Here is a 22096-nt window from a genome sequence, read left to right on the forward strand (position 1 = left end):
TGTTTTTTAAAATTGACCTGCTCGTTTATTGTATTTGTGCCTGGCTGTGCAGCCAACTTGGCCTCCTGAAGCAGCTTATGGCAGTTTAAATCTCAGTTGCCAATGCACAGAAAAGTTACATGGAAAATAATTAAGAGAGCAGCAACAAGATAAAACAGACATAACCTTCTCAATGTATCCTCAAAGAGATGGAAGTAGAAGAGACCAGCATATTCAAAAACAGTAATGGTATTCCAGCTCTCATCTGATTCAACCCATGCCACATATCACATCTTAACTTTGAAACCTGGTTCCCAGCGCTCTCTTCTCCTCTTAGTATAAGGTTCTCAACAAAAGCATATTTCCCCAATGAGAGTCACAGTGCCCTGGTTTCACACCTCCCAAGTGACCATTGGTGGCTGGTGCTTGCCAGGACTGGAAGGGGAAGTGGGGAATCAAAGGCAGTATGCCGGGAATCGCAGGTGGGGAGAGTTACTGTTGCACTCAGGTCCTCCTGGCTTCCCAAATTCATCTGGTCAGCCACTGAGGAAAGCAGACCACCTACGTGGGCCGCTGGAAAAAGTAAGGGGGAGAAGCTGAACCTCACCGGCAGAGTATCTGCTTTTCATGCAGAAGGTCCAAGATTCAATGTTGCTGGATCCAGCTCCCATCATCCTTGGCCACTGGCGAGGCTGATGGAAGCTGGAGTCCAACAACTTCTGGAGAGCTGCAACTTACTCTCCACTGGCCTGAGGCAGCTGACAGAGTAGAGTCTGTCATCAGCAAAACCTGTGCCGTCTTTATGGAATGTGAACCCAGTGAATGCAAAAGAATCTGTCCAGTGACAGTGATGTCTGAACCATCCAGATTAGCCTGGGTTTATCACATGGAAGGAAGGAAAGACTCTAGAGGAGAACAGCAGTGGTTTTGCCTACAGAATAAAAGTGAACTAAACCCCCTCTCATAACACTGGAATTTGTGGACATCCAACACAGCTAAAGGTTGGGAGATTGAGATGAAATAGAAGAAAGGACTTCTTCACACAGAGCAAAGTTAAACTATGAAACTCGCTCCCGCAAGAGGCAGTTATGGCCACCAACTTAAATGACTTTCACAGACGACTGGACAAATAGAGGAGGGGCTATTGATGACTACTTGCCTCCACAGCTGGAGGCAGCAATGCTTCTGAATACCAGTTGCTGGAAGCTGCAGGAGGGGAGAGTGTTTCTGTGCTCAAATCCTGTTGGCTTGCTTCCCACAGGCATTTAATTGGCCACTGCGAGAACCGGATCCTGAACTAGATGGGCTCCTTTTGGCCTGGTCCAGCAGGGTTCTTCCTATGTTTCTATGTGAACAGAAAGTACATAGGAATCATTGCTGTGGTACCTAGGCACGATTGTTCCTCTCTCCGCTCCCTGAGCTCCACATGCTTAAACAGAGCAAAAGCCAGACTGTCCACTCCCTGTCCAAATCAATTGCATGTTTCCACTCAGAGGCCCTGCTGCCGGTTCCATTTGCTCTTGGAATCAAAAACATCTCTGCGGTTTCCACTCTCTGCTATCCCCTTTGATTTTAAACTGCAGTTTAATAAAGCGGGTGTACAAAAGGCTCAGGATGCGCAGTAACGACCAAAAAGGGAGCAAGAGGGAAGCAGAAATGACTGTGCTAGTATCACGTTGCATGGGCTATTTCTTTGTTTAAAAAAATATTTCATGGAAAAAAGACATACGTAAAAATCATACATAAAACCATGCAATAAAACAACTTAAAAATTTAAAATCAGAGGTCAACTAGAGACAGTAGCCAAATGATACCCTAGATTTATCCCACATCTTTGTCTGGTTTGCCAGCTATGGCTGTTCCTGGACTGGGATAGCCTCACCACTGCAGTCCATGCATTGGGAGCCACGAGGCTTGGTTACTGCAGTTCGCTGCCCTTGGGCCTGATTCGGAAGGTCCATCTGGTGCAGAACACAGCGGCCAGACTGTTGATGGGAGCTGTTGTCTGACAACATGTGACCCCATTGTTGAAACAGCTACACTGAATGCCCACTTACTACCATGCTGGGTTCAAGGGCCTTGTATTAACTTGCAAATCCCTAAACAACTTAGGCACAGGGTACTTGGATACCTCTTGAACCCTTTTAACCCAGCTCAGTCATGGAGATCACCTGCAGGAGCATCGTTGGTTGTTCCCCAAGTTGGGAGGCCTCATCTGACAGTAACACAAAACTGAGCCTTTAGGGTTGTTAGCCCAGTCTTGTGGAATGCTGTTCTAATAAAGATTTAGCAAGTGCCATCTGTTTAAACATTTAAATGTCTGTTGAAAACTTTGATATTATCCTTTATGGTTTTATGTGGGTTTTATTGTATATGTATTTGGTTATTGTAAAGTGCTCTGATAGTGATATTTTTTATGAATAGAGGCAGACAAGTGTGGAGAACAGTGTTTTGTTTTGTTTTTAAATGGGACAAAAACCTTGCAAATCTTATTTTCTGGAGGTGGAAGTGGAATGAGTGAATACAACAAAGCAGCAGCTGAATTGCCTTCAGCTCTCTGGGCAGGCATGGAGGCAGACCCCTCTTTGGCTGTGGATCTTGGAGGTGGGTCTTTCCTGTCTCAGGCCTTGTGTTGAAGCCCAGCAACTCTTTCCAAGAAAGCTGGTTCATTTTTTAGGATGCTTAGATGTGCATTTCTTCCCCACCCCACCAGAATCTCAGCAGAAGGAAGTGGAAGAAATGTTGGAGCAGGAAGGCTTGTTTGATATCGCCCACAGCAGCCCCAGTGAACAGGTTGCTTATTTGCTGGTTGAGAGAAGCACCCTGCTGGAGAAGATAGATGCGCTGGAGCAAAAACCACAATCCCCCAGCTGTTTGGAAAGCCTTTGCGCTGCTCAGCTTCAGGTATATCACCCTTCTTTATTTGGAACGCTTTTGTATTCTGCCTTAAAGCCCTGAGAGGCTCCCATAGCAACTTGCAAAAGAGTCATAGTATAGTCTTCATTCAAGTGTAGCATCGGAAACAGAAATGCCATGGTGTCCATATGGGGCCAGGATTACTGAGGCAGCATTTTCTGCCCTAGAATCATAGGGAGCTGCCTTATACCAAGTCATGCCATTGGTCTGCCTTGCTTAGTATTGCCTGCACCAGCGGTGGACAAAAGCTAGCTTGCAATCTACTGGTAGGTCTCTGGGTGATGTGTTGTAGATCAGCAATGGTTTCTGATGAGGACTGCAACTTCTGTTGGCCATACTGGCCAAGGCTGATGGGAACGGGAGTCCAACAACATCTGGAGGCCCACAGGCTCCCCACCCTGTAGCACAGGGTCTTGACTCAGCAGCTGAAGACCAATGACATCTCATGGAGGAGAGAACTATTGAAGACTACTAGCCATAATGACTCTGCTCTGCCCTTCATAGATGGAGGCAGCCATGCTTCTGAATACCTGTTGCTGGAAGCCACAGGAGGGGAGAGGGCTCTTGTGCTTGAATCCTGCTTACAGGTTTCCCTCTGGGGCATCTGGTTGGCCACTGTGAGAACAGGATTCTGGACTATATGGGCCATTGGCCTGATCCAACAGGCTGTTCCTATGTTCTTAATGTGCTAGCCACCTCAGCTGGCGTTTTCCTTTTTTAAAAAAATTGTCTATTTTGTTTCCAGGTCTCACTAAGACAGGAAAACATAAGATTTCCCAATTAATTTCCCTCCAGATTGATAGGGGAGAAGTATGCATATTCAGGGAGCAGAAGAGGTGTTTTCAGATAACATCTGCTCACCCTATAAAACATTATGTTTGTTTTTACTCTCCATGTTATTTATATTAGTAGTATGAAGAAATGCAAGGGGAAGAGAAGAAATTGGTCCAACCCTTTTCACTTCTGCTCATGCTGCTTAGCGTTGTAGTGTATTTTGGGCGCATCAAGGGTAACATGGTGTCAATTGAAAGACAGCCATGCATTGATTTTTTTTAAGGTATCACATAATTCCTGGAAAAAGTTGTCTATAGAAGTTGTAGTGGAAGGACCAGACACAGCACTGACAGAAACCTTGGGAAATGAAATGGAAAGTCCCCTATGGGATGAAGATCTATGTGAACTTATGAAGCTGTCCTGTACAAAGTCAGGAGAAGATTGGTCTATTTTGCCCACAGATTTTTGTTTGTTTGTTTGTTTTAATTGATGGGAGCTGTAATCCTGAAAGGCACCACATTTGCTACCTCTGTACTAGGGGCTGTGTGCTATTGTAAGATGAAGCCACCAGTTTTAAGAAAGCTTAGCTCCACCCACAACCACTTTCCCATCCCTGAGTGAGAAGCAATGTCATTGGCCCTTAATTCTGCCCGCTTGTGTCCATCTGTTAAAAATGAAGGTTCTGTCACCTAGGATGCAGAGAGGCCATCCCCAGCCAGGGCCCTTCCTCTAAATATTGTACTTTGTCTTTTAGTCTCATGTTGAAGAGCTGGCTAGACAAAGTGCCTTGCTTAGGCACACTGAGCAGCACCTGGAGGAAGCCACACACAGGTTGCAGTTGGCGCAGGCAGAGATCCGGAGGCTGACAGAAGAATTGGCCACACAGAAGGAAAACCAGAGCAAACTGGGTGAGTTCCAACTGCTTGCATCCACTGACAACTCAAACTTTTTTGGCAGACCTTGGCTGTGATCCATTTTTCTTCTCCGGAAGATGGCACACTACATCAATCCCCCCCCCCCCCATCTTACATAAGATATAAACACAAACGAATACATTAAGATGATGTTAACATATAAAAATATTGGCAATAGCCAAGGGGGCTACAGAGCTGTTCTCTTTATTTGCCCTCAATAGCCTGGTCGCGTATCCAATAATTTGCACTGCTGTTTAAGGACTGGCGACATGTGCTCCATATAGCCAGCCACAGCTAATGGTGTAGCACTTATGGTTTGGTTTGGTTTGATTTTATCCAAGAGAGTTTTTAGACGTTTTCAAAGGCAACCTCCCATGTAGCACATTGCAGTAGTCTAATCTGGGTGTTGTCAGAGCGTGGGCCACTGTGACCAGGTGATCTCCATCAAGAGGAAATGGGGATGGACACAGCCTGACACACATTTTGGTATCTGTGCCAGCTCAGATTTCTAACTTGCATTCAAGGCAGTCAAGAACTCTCATCTGGGAACTGAGTTCAAGGAGAGAGATATTCAGCCTCTGTCCCCAAAATAGCTACTTTCTAGGAAAAAGACGTGGAAGCTGTTTTGTAAAACACAGGAGGCTCCCCAGGAGGGCCCCCCCCCCCCGAAGACTTGACAAGTTGGGAATGTGACCCTCTAAACTCCATTTTCCCTCAAGGCAGAGAGTGTTGCAAAATCACCATAGAACTTTCAGTTAGTGTGGGTCCCAGACTGGCTGCTCTGCTCAGCAGAGTCCAACCTCCTGCTCTGCTTTGGTTGATCAATTTCTTTTTAGGGCAGCTTTTGCCTCAGAGGGCACGTTCTGCACAATGTGTCTCAGCCTCCTGACAGCAGTGTGCCTCCAGATCCCCATCAGAGCTGCTGGTGGATTCATTTTCTGGGTGACCCTCGAGTGCATTGAGCCAGTGAGAAATCTGTTACAATTTGCAAGTGGTGTTTTCTTTTTTTGCACTTGTTTGTGTATCTATGGCTTTTAGTATTTTGAATTTTATGTTATTCTGTAGCATTCCATGTTTCAAGGTTAGAAATTTATCCAGATAGGCTTTATAGGTTATACTTGGGCTTCTGGGTGATGTATTAAGAAGACCTGTGTGTTTTAATAATTTGTGAAATCTGTTGTAAAGGATTTATTCTACCTCTTCAAAACAAATCAGATGGAATCCTTGATTTATTTTAGGTACAAAGCAGCTATTCCTAACCTTTTTCACTTTTAATAGATCACTATTATAGGTTAACAACAATATTATTTCTTATTTTTGCAATGATAGATGAACATGGCTAGTCCCTAGCAATTGCTTTAATGTTGTTTATTGGTGCCCCACACACATCCATTTAAATTTATATTTATGGATTTTTAAAAATTAGTAAATAGAGAAGCATTGCCTAAAGCACACAGACCCCTCTGATCGGAGATTTCTGGGACAGTTCTTCTAGCAGCGTTCTTCAACCTTGGGTCCCTAGATGTCTTTGAACTAAAACTCCCATAATCCCTGACCAGGATCATGGGTTTTGTAGTCCCAACATCTGTGGACCCAAGGCTGAAGAAAACTGTTCCAGCACACTGTTTGTACTTACTGTGTATGTGTTTAATAATAGGGACAGCAGTAATCTATAACTCTCCTCCTCCTACCCCCCAAAACTGCTCCATTTTTCAATCAGCTCCATCCATGGCAGAGAGCTTGAAAGAAGAGGCGAATAAGGTGAAAGACAGTGGTAAGTTGCATGCTGCCTATTATCACTTGCTTAGCACATTTGCAGGAATAATTATGATTTGTATTGGACCAAAGGACAATCTGGGTCAGCATCCTGTTTGCAGCAGTGGCTAAAGAGATGTTTAACAAGCAGAGCTTTTAACAAGCAGAGCATAAAGGCAACAGCCTTCTCTGCATTCGGTTTTCAGAGATGTAAGTGGGGGGAACTGCAACAAAATGTCGCACTCATCATCTGAAATTGATACTAGAGGCAGCATGGAGTACGCCTGCCCCAGCATGCTCGTGACCTGGATACTCCGTTCCATTCCTCATCTCCTTTTCTTTTCCTAAAAATCACTTAGCAATTTAGGGGGATGGGGTGAATGAACAAATTTTGAAGAATATTTCAGGGTTTGTTTGCTCCCTTAGCTTCCCCTTCTCTCCCCCGCAAGGATTTTCATTAAGATCCTTGTTCTTTTTTCTTTCTTTTCTTTTTTGTACTTCTGCAAACATTAGGATTCCCCACAAGCATGCTGGCATACCTCTCTTATTTCTTTGTGGCTTTTAAAAGCATGATCCTATTGGCACTCAACCAGCTGATTTTGTTATTAGAGAGAACTGTGCTGTCCTCGGTTCCATCATAGCTGCATCTGCCCAGGCAGCTCATTGGTTCCCCCTCATTGGCTATCAATGTTTCTGGGCAACAGCCAAATCCTGGCCTTGCCTAGCAGTGTCTCCATGTATTTTCTCAGTCCCAGTCCCTCTCTGACGACATTTTCACTGGGGCAGTCAACTAGCATCTGAGCTGCACCACTCTACATTGTAGGAACAGACATGACTGGATGTTCCTTCAACCCCCAGTTATTCCTTGTACTTGAAAACATGCCAGGGGAAAAGCTTGGGCTAGAGCCACTGTCTAGTCTTCTAGGCAGAAGGAGCCTTTTGTGCAGAAAGAGCAACTAGTCAACTGACCCCACCTGTAGCCTGAAGTGGTACAGCTGTATTTCCCCCCGGAAACAATTAACGTGGATGAGCATTAAACTTCCACTAGATTCCCAGAAGTGGCTTTTATGCTGGATGAAAGATCAAATAAAACAGGAAACTGAGCATGTAAAGAAATGTCAAGAAGACAGAATAAAGTGTCATCTGAATTCAGCCTGAGAAGGGGCTACTTATGTCATGCGGGGTAGGCTGGCTTGCTAGTTCCCCCGAGGGCCCTGGATCTCCCTAGTTGGCCTCACAGACTGCTCCCCTGTGATGTTTTGCTTTGGGAGCTCCAGGTTAAACTCTGAAGAGGGTTCTTCCAGCAGGGGTATGACCAATGCTTTTTCCCTTTAAAAATGCTTAGGGGTACTCTCATTTTGACATGAAAATCACCATTTTATAGTTCAAATCAGGGGAAAGAAATACCATAAATGGACAGAAGTACAAAGCTTCACAAATTGTTTAGGGGTATGTGTCTCCCTCTGTCCCCCCAGAAAAAAAAGCACTTTGTATGACACAACTCAGTAACAATGTCCTGGTCATGTGCCCAGGAAACATCATGGGCTGTGTGCCTCCTCTAAAGAACTGGATCGTCAATTTTTCTTGTTTACAATTTTTTAAATTGAATTTTAGTAATAACCAACAAGTTTTCCCCGTTTTTTAAAAAAATTGTCACATTGCCAACAAATACGTAGAGGATACAGTAGTAAAACATACCAAGAGGGAAAGGATATGTCATCAATAATTACAAAGGCTTCTATAACATAAAACAATAAAAAGCAAAAACATAAAAAAAATATGTTTTTTGATGTGAAAAAAAGATAAAAAGTAACCTTGAACTGCATTAAACCCAAGACAGTCGTATGGTCCTGTGGGACCTGATGCTCCTGAGCCTCTCTATCTGTATATAAAATAAGATTAGACCCTATGGCAAAGAAGCACATGGGCCTCTGGGCACTTTTTGCTTATGCCACACTTTGGAATACCAATATTCCAGCTTGTTGAGATAAAAGACTTCCAAAACTTGGCAATCGTGGCCTGAGCCACTGTCACAAAATGCAAAACGGTGCCATTTCTGAGATGTAAAACAGCGTCTACTTGGATACCTGCTGGTCATGGCCCCTGGTTGCCTTTAGAAATGTCAGAGCTACAGAAGGCCAGGGAGCTGAACATCCGATTGGACCAAGAAATCCTGGCACTACGCAGCAGAGTCCAACTCCTCGACTCGGAGAGACAAATGTTCTTGGAGCAGGTCAGTCTGGGTCACTAATGTTTGGAGTACTAGTGACCATAGTTGACGGTGTGGTGTGTGTGGTGGAGCCGAAGAGCCACCCATCCATCACCAGCATTGCTGCAGCTTACCTGAGCAGGGCAGGGGAGGTTGGGGTTGTGCACGTGAACCTTTGGAGCACCAGGTTGGCTTTTAGTTAAACTGTTGTGTTGATCTGTTCAGACAGGCTCGCCGCTAAGGGCTGGCATCCTCAGGCAGTTGCCAATGGCCCAAGTTGCTGACCCTATTATATTGCCGACCCAAAATGCTAACTGCAACTACCCATGCTTGGTGGTCCTCTCGGTGCTGAGTAGGGATAGGGGAGAATTCTGATTCAGTTTTCATTATTAACACGTCTCTAAATTTTATAAGGCAGCTCTCCAGCCAAGTAATGTGTACAAGAATACTTATACAGTACTAGGGTAAAGTTTGCATCTAAGTGCATATATTGGGGAGGGGGAGCATAAAAAATGCATTATATTAGGGGGGATTGCTTTGCAAAAATGTGTGTATTAGGAGAATTACACACCAAACTTCTGGTACTTTTTTCATGAGAATTTACTTTTTAAAAAATCACATAAATATGTGGAATTGTGGAGAACTGAAGAATGGAAAAATGAGAAACTGAGAGAAACTGTTTTTAGATTATGCAAGATCATTTTGGAGGGGGAAATCCTCAGCAGGCGAGGAATTGCTCTGAGAGGGTCTTTCTAAGCTGGGTGAACTGGCCCAAGAGAGCAGAGGTTGGATGTGAATTCTCTCTTCTGAATGAAAACCATTGGAAGTCTTTCTTTCTTTCTTTCTTTCTTTTTGGCATTTAAGGCTGAAAAGCTTGATGAGGAGGTTCCCAAGTATCAGGTGACTGAGGAAGAGCCAAGATATGTATTAGCCAGGACGGATCAAACTAAAGAACAAGAAGGCTGCTTGTCGCAGGTATTTTAAATTTATTTATTTGTTTGCATGTTTGTTTGTTATTTTTGTGTCCCCTGCATTCTCCAAGGAAGTTAAGAGTGGCATAAATTGATTTCCCCCCTTTTATCCTCATGACAACCCTGTGAGGTAGGTTAGTCAGAGAGAGAGAGAGTTACTGGCCCATGTTTCCTGAGTGAGCTTTGGGGCCAACAGGGGATTTGAACCTGGATCTTCCCAGTCTTGTCTATCCTCTATGCCATACTGGCAGTCTATTTCTTCTCACTCCACCCCACATAAGGGTCAGATTTAAGTGGTAGAGGGGAGGTTGTGATTTGAAGGGGCTTCAACACTTCTCCTACCCACCACTTATTTCCAGCACTTAGGCCACATTCACCCCATACAGTTAGAGAAATATTAAAAGCACCACTTTAAACAGTCATGGCTTTCCCCCAAAGGAGCCATAGTCTGTTAAGGGAGCTGAGATTTGTTAGAAGAACCCTAGTCCCCTCTGAAAGCTACAGTTCCCAGAGTGGCTTAAAAATCCTTCCCACTTCATAGGGAACTCTGGGAATTGTAGCTCTGTGAGGGGACTAAGGTGCCGCTTCATGACTGTTAGCACCCTTAACCAAACAACAGCTCCCAGAATCCTTTGGGGGAAGCCATGACTGTTTAAAGGGGAATCATGCTGTTCTAAATATATGTTTTGAGTGCTTTACCCCCAGCCCTGGCAACACTTGTAGAGGAACCCCACTTCTCATGGAGGGTAGGAAACAGACCTGAAAGAATAGACAAAAAAATAGAAAAAAAGCAGTAATTAACATGGGCCTTCAAGCAGAGAACAGAACTGGCCAACTATGGACCAGTAAAGAGCCTGTTCATTAGCTGTGAGGAACAAAAGTAATTGGAGAAGGGAGCTTCTAATTAACATTGTAGGAGGACCTTTGCTGAATAGGATTTGCAACTATGGGACAATGTGGTTGGGGCCCCACCTTGCATGCATGAGGTCATATCAAGACGGGCTGGAAAAGATTCCTGCCTGAAAACCTGGAGAGCTGCTGGTGGCCAGGCTGAACTAGATGGACCTGTGGTCTGTCTGGATATAAGGTAGTTTACTATGCTCCTAAATTTTCTTGGATCACAGGATAAAAAAGCTGAAGAGGAGACAAGCATTTTGGACGAAGCTGCCTCAGAATCTGAACATAACAAGGCCCTTCATCAGAGGTGAATAAGCTAAGCAAATATCAAAAAGCAAATGATTTCCACCAAGTCTCAGTTGGTAGATCATGAGACTTTTAATCTCAGGGTTGTGAGTTTGAGCCTCACATTGGGCAAAGGATTCTTGCTTTGCAGGAGGTTGAACTAGATGATCCTTGTGGTCCTTTCAAACTTGACAATTCTGTGATTCTGTGATCACTTAAATTATGTAAATGTGCTGCTTTCTTTGATGCTGTTGTTTAATTGCCCACGATCCTTGCTTCTGCAAAACTACATTTTGTGAATTTCTGCTTTGGTCCATTCACACAGAGGATACTGGTAGAATCTCAGGTTACATCAGGTAGCACAGCACCTCTGATTGCCAGTCAGTTTCCGGGCCCAATTGAAGATGGCAACATGAATTTCAAATCTTTAACTTAAACTGTTCCAGCTGCTTCAGGGACCTCCTGCCAATGTCTTTCACTTTGACGTAGGTGCCGCCGAGCCATTGAAGGCGTGGAATGCCAAAACTCACAGCTCCTGCACAAGCTCCAGAAGTTGGAGCGGGAACACGAGGACCTGGTGGAGAGGAATGAGGAACTGGAGTCCCTCCTAGGGGAGACACAGAACCAGACTAAGGATGAGCGTGAGCAGTTTGAGTGTGAGATAGACGGACTGCAGAGGAAGGTAACCATGACTGGCCAGGTGTTACTTGTTTAGAGCATTTTTATACCCCGCTCATCAGCCCCAAAGGCTCCCACATACAACCAAAACAAGACAGTCCCTGCCTGCGAAAGTTTACAGCTTTTTAAAAAATGACATGCAAGGGAAAAGGGTTAGGGAGGGAAGAGGAAAATCAAAACTCAGACACCAATTTCTAGACAGTTATTCCTATAATGATCAGCTGCCCCATTTCAGGGGCAGGAGGTGCTTGGTGGAGCCAGACCTCTGGCAAAGTTGATGGAATAAGCCTTCTGCTTCCTGTCTCTCCCACTGAGGCAAGTCACAAGGCTGTCTTTCCTCTAGACCTTGGGGTCCAGGAGGGGCTTTCAAAGCCCAGTTCACACTCTTGCAAGCTGGGTTCCTGTTGACCATCAAGGCATTTTGTGTTGTTGTTTTTCTCCGCTGGGGTTGAACGTCTGTACGGTGTGAAATGGTTGGTTGAACTGGAGGGCAAGCAGGCAGTGACCTTCGAAAAAGGGTAAAGGCTGAGGTAGGATTTGGAGGGAGCAGACAGTCTCTAAGTTCTGGGACGTGAGGCAGAGGGCCTTCTCGGTAGTGGCACCAGCCCTGTGGAATGCCCTCCCATCAGATGTCAAGGAAATAAACAACCATCTGACTTTTAGAAGACATCTGAAGGCAGCCCTGTTTAGGGAAGTTTTTAATGTTTGATGTTTTATCGTGTTTTTAATATTCTGTTGGGAGCCGCCCAGAGTGGCTGGGGAAACCCAACCAGATGGGCGGAGTATAAATAATTTATTATTTGTTGTTGTTGTTGTTGTATTAGGACAGACAATCTATCAGTTTTGATTTCTCTGGGTTCCTTTTTTTTAAACAACTTTGAGTTCAGTTCACCCCTTTTCCACATCAGTTTGTGATTTATTTATTTATTTATTCAATAAATTCAGGCACATTTCCCGGAACATACGCGTTATATGCAGTTTTTCCCAATTTACAATCAAGTGGCGTATGTTTTCTTTATTTAAACATTTATATGATGCTAATTCATTTTAAAAATACCAAAGTGATCACAGTGATTTGCACATAAAACCACACAATAAAAACCATATTTGAAAGGTTAAAATAAGAAATCATCGTACTGTACTATTGTGGAAAGATGTCTTCTTAACTGCCTGCAGTAAGCCTGACTGAAGAATAAAAGAGTTTTCAGCAGACATTTTAAAATTTGAAACAGAAGAAGGCTTCTGAATAAATAAATATGCACATTCTTGTCAGCCATTTGCCGTTACATAACATATTTTTTGTATGCTGTGTTGGTGAATATACGCTGGTGGGTAAAAAGGACTGATGTGAGGCATGATCACTGGATCCAATGCAGGGGAAATCTCCCTGGCAGGAAAGCCATCTAGAACCCCGAACAGTTGGAAGCTATAAGGCTGAGCTAACAGTTTCCAACTGTCAAGAGCAGTTGGAGTCTTCCTGAGCCAAGGGCCTCGTGTGCCTCCCTTCATAAGATGGAGCTACAGGAATACTTCAGTGATAGGGAGCCAGAAAGAAACATAATATACCCAGGAGTAGCTCAATTGGAGGAGATCAGTGAGAGAACATGGCACCCAGGTATTTTCATTTGGTTTTCCTCGCTTTGTAGGAAGGGTGGCCCTGCAGATGCTCCTGGACAACAACTCTAATCAGCCCTAGCTAGCATGGCCGACAGTCAGGGGTGATGGATGTTGTGGTTCAACAGCATCTGGGGGCTCAGAGAGGTTCCTTAGCCCTGGCCTAACTGTAGGGCCAACACTTCTTACTAAGCCCAGTTCCTGGCCTCATCCAGACCACAAGGTCCTGGGTTTCATCTCTTGATGGAGATGGAGGGTTCTTTGCAAAACCAAAAACAACCCTATCTCTCCTAGGTGAATGGAACCAGTGCTTTTTTCTGGGGGGACCCAGGGGGACGCATATCCCTAAACATTTTGTGAATTTCAGTTTGGCCTCATTGAGGGGCAGTATTTCAATGTGAGTAGGAAAATGAGAGTACTCCTAAACATTTTTTTAATAGAAAAAAAAGCACTGAACGGAACTATAATAATTCTCAGTTTTGCTCCTAAGTGGGGGTTCTGTTCCGGTGCCACAGCAATAGAAAATGAGGGAACGAGTGGGGTGGCTGACATTTCTCATGGGGAAAGTCTCCTGGATAGGACATTGTTGTTATTATTATTGTTAATCATAATTATTGTCTGTCCTTTACCCTAACATAGGGCTTGGGGCAGCAATTCCATCGTCTCTTGCCGTTGACCCAGCTGGCTAGGACTGATGGGGGCTGGAGTCTAGCAGGATCTGGAGCCCCAGTTTAATGTATTTTCTGTTTGGTCCTGAGTCAGGCCTGTGCTCCATTTAGCCCAGAGCTGTGTCTTCGCACTGGCAGTGATCCTGTGTGGTCCCAAGCAGAGGCATCGCACCCGGCCTTGCTATATCAGATATGCCGGCACCTGAAGCCAGGCCTTTTTTTGCATACATGTGTGGCATAGCCCACTTTCCAAAGGATTCAGAGGGAAGGTGAGGTTTGAGCTCATGAGTTCTCAGCTCACACTCTCAACCAGCTTTTCTTTGATTGATTGATTGATTGATTGATTGGTTGGTTGGTTGATTCCATTTCTATACTGCCCTTCCTCCTGTGGGAGCTCAGAGCAGTAAACAGCATAAAAATACAATCTAAACAATGAATCCCAAAATCAAAATACAAAGAATACTGGCTGCTGAAATTTCAGCAAATGTATAAAGCATATTAAATATTATATCTACCACATCTTAAAATATAATTTATTAATATATATAACACATCTCTCCCACCTTCCTCTCAGGTTACATTTAAAAACATTGTTATAAAATACAAATAATAGTTAAAATATATCAAAACACATTCAGAACCAGCAATTAAAATCCAGTTTGCCCTGACTTCAGGTCAGCATCATCTGCCCCTTCGTTTCCAAAGGCCTATCTGAACAGGAAGGTCTTAACCTGTTGGCGATAGGTTAATAAAGAGGGTGTAACCTCTCTTGGGAGGGAATTCCACAATATGGCAGCAGCTACAGAAAAGGCTCTCATGTCATCACCAGCCATGCCTCTCGGAGAGAAGGTACTCCCCTGAGGATCTTAAAACTAGGGCAGACTTGTAGTGGGACATATGAGCTTTCAGGTAACCTGGGCACCCAAGCCATGTATTCCAACATCAGGAGTTGTGTGAAGGGGTTGGGGGACTGAAAAAGGCACTTCTTTTTTAAAAAATAAAACCTCTTCCCTCTTGTTTGGGGTGTGTGTCAAGATTTCTCGTTTAGAGGCAGAACTCTGGAAAGCGCAGAAGAGTAAATCCGATATGGCTGACGAAGAAACAAGCAAAGTGGCAGATTCCCAAGAGGCAAGGAGCAAGGTTGAAGGGGGTGTTTTGGGGGCCCCTAGATTGGGAAGGAGGTGGAAGGTGGAGGTGCACCTCTGAGGCCCAACACCATTGGGTTGCATGGTCCATACTTGCAGACCTCCCCTTTCAGCAGGCTGACAATGGTTGCAATTTTCACTGGTCTCAGGTGGAGAAAAGTAAGCGAGAGAAAGTGGAAGAGCTGGAAAGCAAACTCTTGGAGGAGACAGAGTGGAGGAAGCAGCTGGCCTGCAACCTCGAAATGACACAGAAAGCATTGAAAGATGGAAAGAAGGTGAGTGGTCCCCAAGTTATTATTGTCAGCTGCTTTTAGAAAGCCTCCAAGAACTAGGTCAGCTGGTGCAAGGGAAATAGTTTGACTGGTTCAGCAAGTTTCCTGTTAGAGATTCGAGCCTCACATACACAAGATCACGGGCTTGGAAAGGACCCCTGGGTATCATCCAGACTGAGCCCACCCCCCAAACTATAACAGTAACTTGCCAGCTAAAGAGCTCTCATTGCAAGCCGGCCCAGCTAACTCCTTTGGCTGTTCAACCAGGAGCTGCACAGTTCCAAGTCAGAGCTTCTGCGGCTTCGGGGAGCAGCTGAGGAAAGAGATTTTCTGCACGTGACTCTTGAGAAACTACAGCAGGAGAATGTGATGCTGGAAATGAAGGTGAGCCTTGTGGGAAGCTTAGTAATCAGAAGTGCTTTGAAAACAATGCCCATGAATAAGCTTCCTTCTGTTGAGACAGACCATCGAGTACACTATGACTGGATCTTAGCCTCCCACTCCCCACCTTGAACCAGGAGGACCCACATCACATTACAGAGTGAGGTCCCCCAACATTTTCAGAACACTGCCATGTGATATTTGGAAGGGTGAGGGTGCTGTTTGAGTTGCACAAGCCCACCCCTTTAGGGCCACACTTTACTTGGTCCTGGTCAGCGCTCTTAACTTGGGATATTTGCGTTCCTAACCTTGCAGGTGTCAGAGCTCTTCCAGGAATGTGAGCAGCTCAACCACGTTCTTACAGAAGGGAAAAAACCTGGGGAAATATCGTTGGGAAGCCGGAGGATATGCACTGAGCTGACAGCTAAGGAGAGGGCTTTGGAAGATCAGATCCACAGCCAGGGAGAAGAAAGAGAGCAGCTGCGGTAAAATATCTAAATAAATTTTTAAAAGTATATTTTATCCCAATGTATGCATTTCTAAGCATACTGAGCTGTCTCCAGTGTCGAGCCTGCTCAGAGCAGACCTACTGAAATAAGTAGACATGACTCTCATAGGGCTTCTCTGAATAGGGCTTGGCTCACTTCCACACCATATACTTAAAGCACTCTGATACCACATTTGCAGTCATGTCTCTCCCTGCCACCACACTAATAAATGAGCACTGCAGTTTGTTAAGGGTGCTGGGAACTGTAGCTCTGTGAGGGGTCTCCCAACAACTCTCAGCACCCTTAACAAACTGCAGTTCTCAGGATTCCCTGGGGTATATCATGTGCTTTAAGTGGATGGTTTGTACCCAGCCCATGTCAAGAAGCCACCAATACTCCAGCAAGTATCCATGCTTATATTTTTGTCCCTTATCTTGGGGGAATTACAAAACTCACACCCCATTTTTAATAGGTTATGCTGCAGTAAATGGCATATATCTGTCGGCCTCTTTCTCTCCCCCCCTCCCCCTTCAACCTCAAGTGTTAAATTGTTAGAGAGCAAGAAGAAAACAGAGGAACTAGAAAAGAAGGTTAAGGAGAGCTATGAAGAGAGAAGACGCCTGTGGGAAGAAAACATGCAGTTAAGGAAAGACATGCTGGATCTCCAGTGTCAGCTTAACACCAAGAGCACGGCAAACGTCAGGGCGAAACGCGAGGCTGGCTTTGGAGAGAATCCACCCCGCAAGACACAGACTCCCATGGGAAGCACAGATGGGGAACCGAAGCAGGTAAGAAGGCTTCCTGAATGAAATACCTCTTCAAGACAGAGGTTCCCCCAAAGTAAGACAGCCTCCTGCAAAAAAGAGAAAGTGCTGGGATTTGGGGGGGGGGGGGTGTCTCAGTAGGAACATGGAATCATTGCAGATGCAGATGTAAACAGAGGAACCTAGAACTTTCCAAAGCTATTTTTCAGAATTGTAGAGTTGGGAGGAGCTCCTTAAGGGTCCTATAGTCCAACCCCCTGCAATGCAAGAATAACAGCTAAATAATCCTGGACAGATGACCACCCGACCTCTGTTGAAAAACCTCCAAAGAAGGAGACTTCACTACCTCCTGAGGCTGTCTGTTCCATTGCTGAACAGCTCTTATGCTCAAAGTTCTTCCTAATGTTTCATTGGTGGGTGGATAGTCCATAGTCACAGGTGTATAGGGGTGTATTCAACTATGCCCTATGCAGAGTAGACCCACTGAAAAGAATGGACCTGAGTTAGTCATTCCCATTAAGAACATATGAAGAACCTGCTGGAGTAGGCTAGGAGCTCACCTAGTCCAGCATCTTGTTCTCACTGTGGCCAACCAGATGCCTGTGGAAAACCAGCAAGCAGGACCAGAGCTCACGAACCTTCTCTCCTCTTGTGGTTTCCAGCATAGCTGGCATGGCTAGTAGCCATCAAGAGCCTTCTCAAGGAATTTCTCTAATCCACTTTTAAAGCCATCCAAGTTGGTGGCTTTCACTGCCTCCTGTGAAAGCAAGTTCCGTGATTGAACTATGCATTAATTGCAGTGCGTCCACTCTGAGTAGGACTTGCATTGGATAGATGTATACAACCCATGGTCTACTGGCAACCCTCAGTGGTCTATTGGCAAGGCTGAGAGAGCTCAGCAGATCTGGGAGCATTGTGGCAGGTATTGGCATGGGATTGGCTACTGAGCATCACTTGGTTCCCAGAAGGCTCCTAGGCAGTGTTGGGCGTGTCCCCAGCTCATGTGGCCAATACTGCTCAGGGTGTGTCACAGAGAGCGGGAAATGGTCCCAGTCCCAGTCCAAGCCCTGTGTTGCTCCTCTCTGCATTCATCTGGCAACTGTATCAGCTGCCTTCCTCACAGCTTCTGCTCTGTCTCACAGGGTCTGCTGGGGGAGAGACCTGAGCAGAAGGAGGACGGGCATCTTCTCTGGCAGGATGTTCAGCGCATCCAGAACTTGGGCAGCTCCGCCGAGAAAGAGCTGAGGTACGAAAGGGAGAAGAACTTGAAATGCAACATCTTGCTTCAGCAAGAAAACATCAAGGTAGGTGCACCCATCCCCATAGGGGCAGGAAATCCAAGTGACAGTTTTGAAAGGGATGGGGACATGCCCCTTCTTCTTTGTCTTATTCCTCCTCTTTTTCCTCCTCCTTTTCTTCCTCCTTCCTCCTCCTCCTCCTCCTTTTAAGACATGTGTTCATTGAACAGATTTATGCCCTAGCTTTGTTAGGCCAAAGCATCTCCACTTGACTAACACATAATTTTCATTATAATATTCATGAGGTGCTTCTTGAAAAGACATCTCTTTGCTTATTCCTGGCCCTCTCAGGCTGAATTTTGTGGCCTGTGGCCAACCAAGTTCCACCCAAAGCAGACCCTTGGAAATTAGTGGACATGACTAACTTAAGGTCCATTAATCTCAGTAGGTCTCCTCTGAGTAAGACTCAGTTGGCGTTTGCTTGCCTAGTCTTGCCATGCAAATAGCTCTCCAAACAGAAGGTGTTGCTTGTTGGATCACCATTTTAGCTTGCACTTAGCCCTGTATCAATACTTTTATGTACCAGCTGAGCCGTGTCACCTCCTGTTTGCCTCATGTCCCAGTCAGATTTGAGTGTTGAAGCCTTTGGCAGACCCATAGCTGGGAGTTGGAGTTCTTTGCCTGGCAATGAGGGCCTGGACATTTATCAGGGAACTGCCCTTTTGTTGTCCCACTTTCCTGAAAGTGCCACCTTTTCTCTGCCCCACTCTTTCAGGTCAAAGCCGAGCTGAGGCAAATGCAACTGAAGCTCTCCGACTCCGCCAAGGCCTGTTCGTCACTCACTTCACAGTGGGAGCTCAGCCAGCAGAAGGTCAAAGAGCTGGAGCTGGAGTTGCTCAGGCAGACACAGGCGGCCAAGCAGCTGAGCAGCCTGAGGGAGAAGATCGCCCAGGAGAAAGCCAGGGCCACTGAGGCTGAGAGAAAGGTCAGTGGCCACAGCTGGGTTCACGGTCCCTAGCTGCTTTTGACAATGCCATCTTGAAAAGTTGCAGAAGTATTTGTTTAGTTAAAAAAATTAGACCCTGCTTTGCACTATGTGCCTCAATGTGGCTTGGTTAAATAGTGGAATTTGCTCCCACAGGAGGCAGTGATGGCCACCAACTTGGATGGCTTTAAAAGAGGGCTGGACCAGTTCATGGAGGAGGGGGCTATTGAGGACTGCTGGCCAGGATACCTGCACTCTGCATTCATGGTTGGAGGCAGCAATGCTTCTGAACACCACAGGAGGGAGAGTGCTCTTGTGCTCAAGTCCTGCTTGTGGGCTTCCCATAATAGGTCTCTGGTTGGCCATTGTGAGAAAAGGATGCTGGACTAGACAGGCCCCCTCTGGCCTGATCCAGCAGACTCTTCTTATGTTCTTAAGTAATGTTCTTTAGTTTGAAACATCCTCCTACAACCCTCTTGCTGCTTTCTGATGAGTGTCACTGGGTTGTTGTAGCCCATAAAGAGTTCTTTGTTCATTCCTGCTGCATCTCCCATATTGAGGCAATGCTTTGCTTTCTGTGTATCTCTTCCTTCCAAATCTCTGCTGCTCCCGAGGCTGCTCTTTCCTCCCATCCAACTTCTCCGGCATCCCATACAGCTGTGACTATTTAGTTCCTAAATTCTTCAGGTCCCTTTTGTTAATGGTTACCTACCTGGGCCACTCAGAGCCCTTGCTGTCTCGCATCACCTTCTTCTTAGATTTTGGAACTGCAGCAAACACTGAAGGAATCTCACCACCAAGTACGGCTCTCTGAGACCCACGTCTTGGTGAGGAAGCAGCTGGAGGAGCAGCTGAAGGAGGCCAGGGAAGAGGAAACCAAGGCCCAGCGGCAGTTCCAAGAGGAGCAGCGAAAAAGGTAGCAGAAATCACCTGTTTCTCTTCTGTAAGACAGGAACAGATTATGTGGTGTAGGGAGATTTGGCCAGCTGATAATCAGCAGGGATTTGGCCAGGAAAAGTTTGCTCTTTATTCTTTATTAATTATTACATTTTCATTCCACTTTCTCTCCAAGAAGCTCGAGGTGGCATGCACGTTTCTTCTCGCTCCCATTTTATCCTCAGAACTCTATGAAGTAGGCTTGGCTGAGAGACTATGAATGGGGTAATCTGCATAGGGCTATTTTGAATTGGATAAGATGCAAAGGATAATTTGCATTTTTGAATTGGATAATTGGCATTACCAAAAAAATAAATAAATGGTGATGCCCCAGAGAGTGATCCAATTTAGCATGTTTATTTTAGTTATCATTAAATGAAAAGCTGCAAAACTGTCAAACTTACCAAATACCATATTTGCAGTTGGCATCCAGTCATTAGGTTATGTCCAGTGCAAGCTCTACTCAAAGCTAGACCCATTGATATTCACTAACCCAGGTACATTAATAAGTTTACTCTGAGTAGAACGTAGTCGGATACAACCCACTGTTACTAATGACCACGGAAAAATGAACCACACTGGATGATTTCCTGTTTTGCATCACCGGACTTTTCTCCTTGTTGGCTGCCAGGAAGCTCCTGGATCAGCAGACAGAAGATCTGCAGCAGCAGCTCAGGCACTCCCAGGAGAATGAGGCACAACTGGCCAGGACTTTTGCTGAGCTGCAGATCCAGCATCAGCATCAGGAGGCCCAGTTGCGGATCCTGGAAGAAGAGAAGAAAACCCTCTCCAATGAGGTGAGAAAAGGTCGCTGCTAGGGATGGACAAATCCAGCAATGAATTCAGTTTACCATTTTTTCAATCTACAAAGACAGAAATAATAAATAAGGCTTTTGTGATTACTTAGTGTACAGAAGCAGATGGTTTCAGTTTTGTGTTCTCTTACCTGTTACTTTGTCTCATATAAAGCAGTGGCTGATAGCAATACTGATCCTATTCTATTAAACCAGCCCTGCTACCATCCAAACACTCTCTCCACTGCCACCCACTCCCAAACTCAGCTGACCCCCCCACCCCAAACTGTCTCCCATCAGCATTCAAACTCCCTTTCAAATGCTTATTCAATCACCAATCACTTCCAAGCACATTTTGTCTTCCCCTCCTAACCTAACACATACTTTAAATCATGTATTATAGTTACCTGAACAATTATCACAACATTACAGAGACCCTTTCATGGTAGCCTATACAGTGCCTCTTGGGTGAGCATATGGGAGCAGGTAGCCCTTAGATTCTCTCATTCCAGGCTCTGCAAGGTTGAGACCAGGGATTGTCCTTTTAGAACAGCAGCTACATGTGCTCTGTCACAAGTGACCGCCTGCCATCTTGTCCACATGGCTGGCCTCTGGCTGAATTTGGTTGGCAATTGACTGATGACCCCATGCCAAATCTCCTTTTCAGCATCTCCAGTGTCAGAAATACAGCCAGAAGATTTCAGGGCAGCTGTTGGGGTTGCAACAGGAGAGGGAAGCCCTCCGGGAGGAGTATGAGCACATCTTGAAGGAGGTGGCCATTTCTGTCAGGTGACTACACAAATGAGATTAAAGCATGGCTGTGGAACCTTTGGCCTGGGGCCTGAATCCAGCCCTCCAGGTTTATCTGCCTTTCCCTTGGGATTATCTTCAGGCCACACTCCTTCCTGGCTCTGCTTTGCTGCCTCCTTGCGTGCTTTTGTCTGCCTGGACTGTGTCCTTGAACTCTGCCTCTTGCTTGCTTGGGTGGACAGCAGAGAGAAGGGTCCCTATGCAGAAACCAGCCTACTGGGCAGTCACTGCTCTTCCCACCTTTGCCTCTGACCTCACCCACCACTGGTTTGTGGCCCCTGGAAGGTTGTCCATTTGAGGATGTAGCCTCAGGCTGGAAAAGATTCCTCAGCCCTGGGCTAATGGCAGCAGTGGCCATCCATAGGGGGTTTCTCCTGCATGCACCAGTGGCAATAAATGCTACATGTCTCGAGTCTTTGGGATGGGTCATATGCTTCTTCCCTTTTCGTGTTCATCTATAGATCTAAGTGCCACTGATGAGGAGGAAGCCACCCCCTGGACTGGGTGGAAGTCAGGAGCTGGGTGCTGACTAAGGGAAGACAGATTGCCAGGCCTCCGCTGACTTGGCTGTGTGTCTTGGGCACCAGGGCCCCCTTTCTGATGACTGCGGCCTGTTTTCTCAG

At 45.5% G+C, this 22096-nt stretch overlaps 1 protein-coding gene across 3 annotated transcripts in view; it reads left to right on the plus strand.

Moving 5' to 3' along the window:
- Positions 1 to 22096, plus strand: part of CCDC30 (coiled-coil domain containing 30) — a 36804-nt gene that overhangs the window by 9688 nt on the left and 5020 nt on the right. For 2 of the 3 annotated variants that reach the window (XM_083452073.1, XM_083452074.1), the window contains exons 4-20: positions 2693 to 2970; positions 4424 to 4577; positions 6304 to 6357; positions 8456 to 8571; positions 9412 to 9522; positions 10643 to 10722; positions 11190 to 11382; positions 14696 to 14788; positions 14955 to 15080; positions 15345 to 15461; positions 15774 to 15943; positions 16488 to 16734; positions 17853 to 18014; positions 18724 to 18933; positions 19692 to 19849; positions 20501 to 20666; positions 21331 to 21452. In XM_083452073.1, the coding sequence (XP_083308199.1) occupies positions 6312 to 6357; positions 8456 to 8571; positions 9412 to 9522; positions 10643 to 10722; positions 11190 to 11382; positions 14696 to 14788; positions 14955 to 15080; positions 15345 to 15461; positions 15774 to 15943; positions 16488 to 16734; positions 17853 to 18014; positions 18724 to 18933; positions 19692 to 19849; positions 20501 to 20666; positions 21331 to 21452 (2117 nt within the window). In that variant the 5' untranslated portion in view covers positions 2693 to 2970; positions 4424 to 4577; positions 6304 to 6311. The remainder of the gene's footprint in view (positions 1 to 2692; positions 2971 to 4423; positions 4578 to 6303; positions 6358 to 8455; positions 8572 to 9411; positions 9523 to 10642; positions 10723 to 11189; positions 11383 to 14695; positions 14789 to 14954; positions 15081 to 15344; positions 15462 to 15773; positions 15944 to 16487; positions 16735 to 17852; positions 18015 to 18723; positions 18934 to 19691; positions 19850 to 20500; positions 20667 to 21330; positions 21453 to 22096) is intronic. The other variant, XM_083452072.1, reaches the window with a different exon arrangement.

This window comes from Podarcis tiliguerta (assembly GCF_965153285.1).
Source record: "Podarcis tiliguerta genome assembly, chromosome: 8".
NCBI classification, from domain to species: domain Eukaryota; kingdom Metazoa; phylum Chordata; class Lepidosauria; order Squamata; family Lacertidae; genus Podarcis; species Podarcis tiliguerta.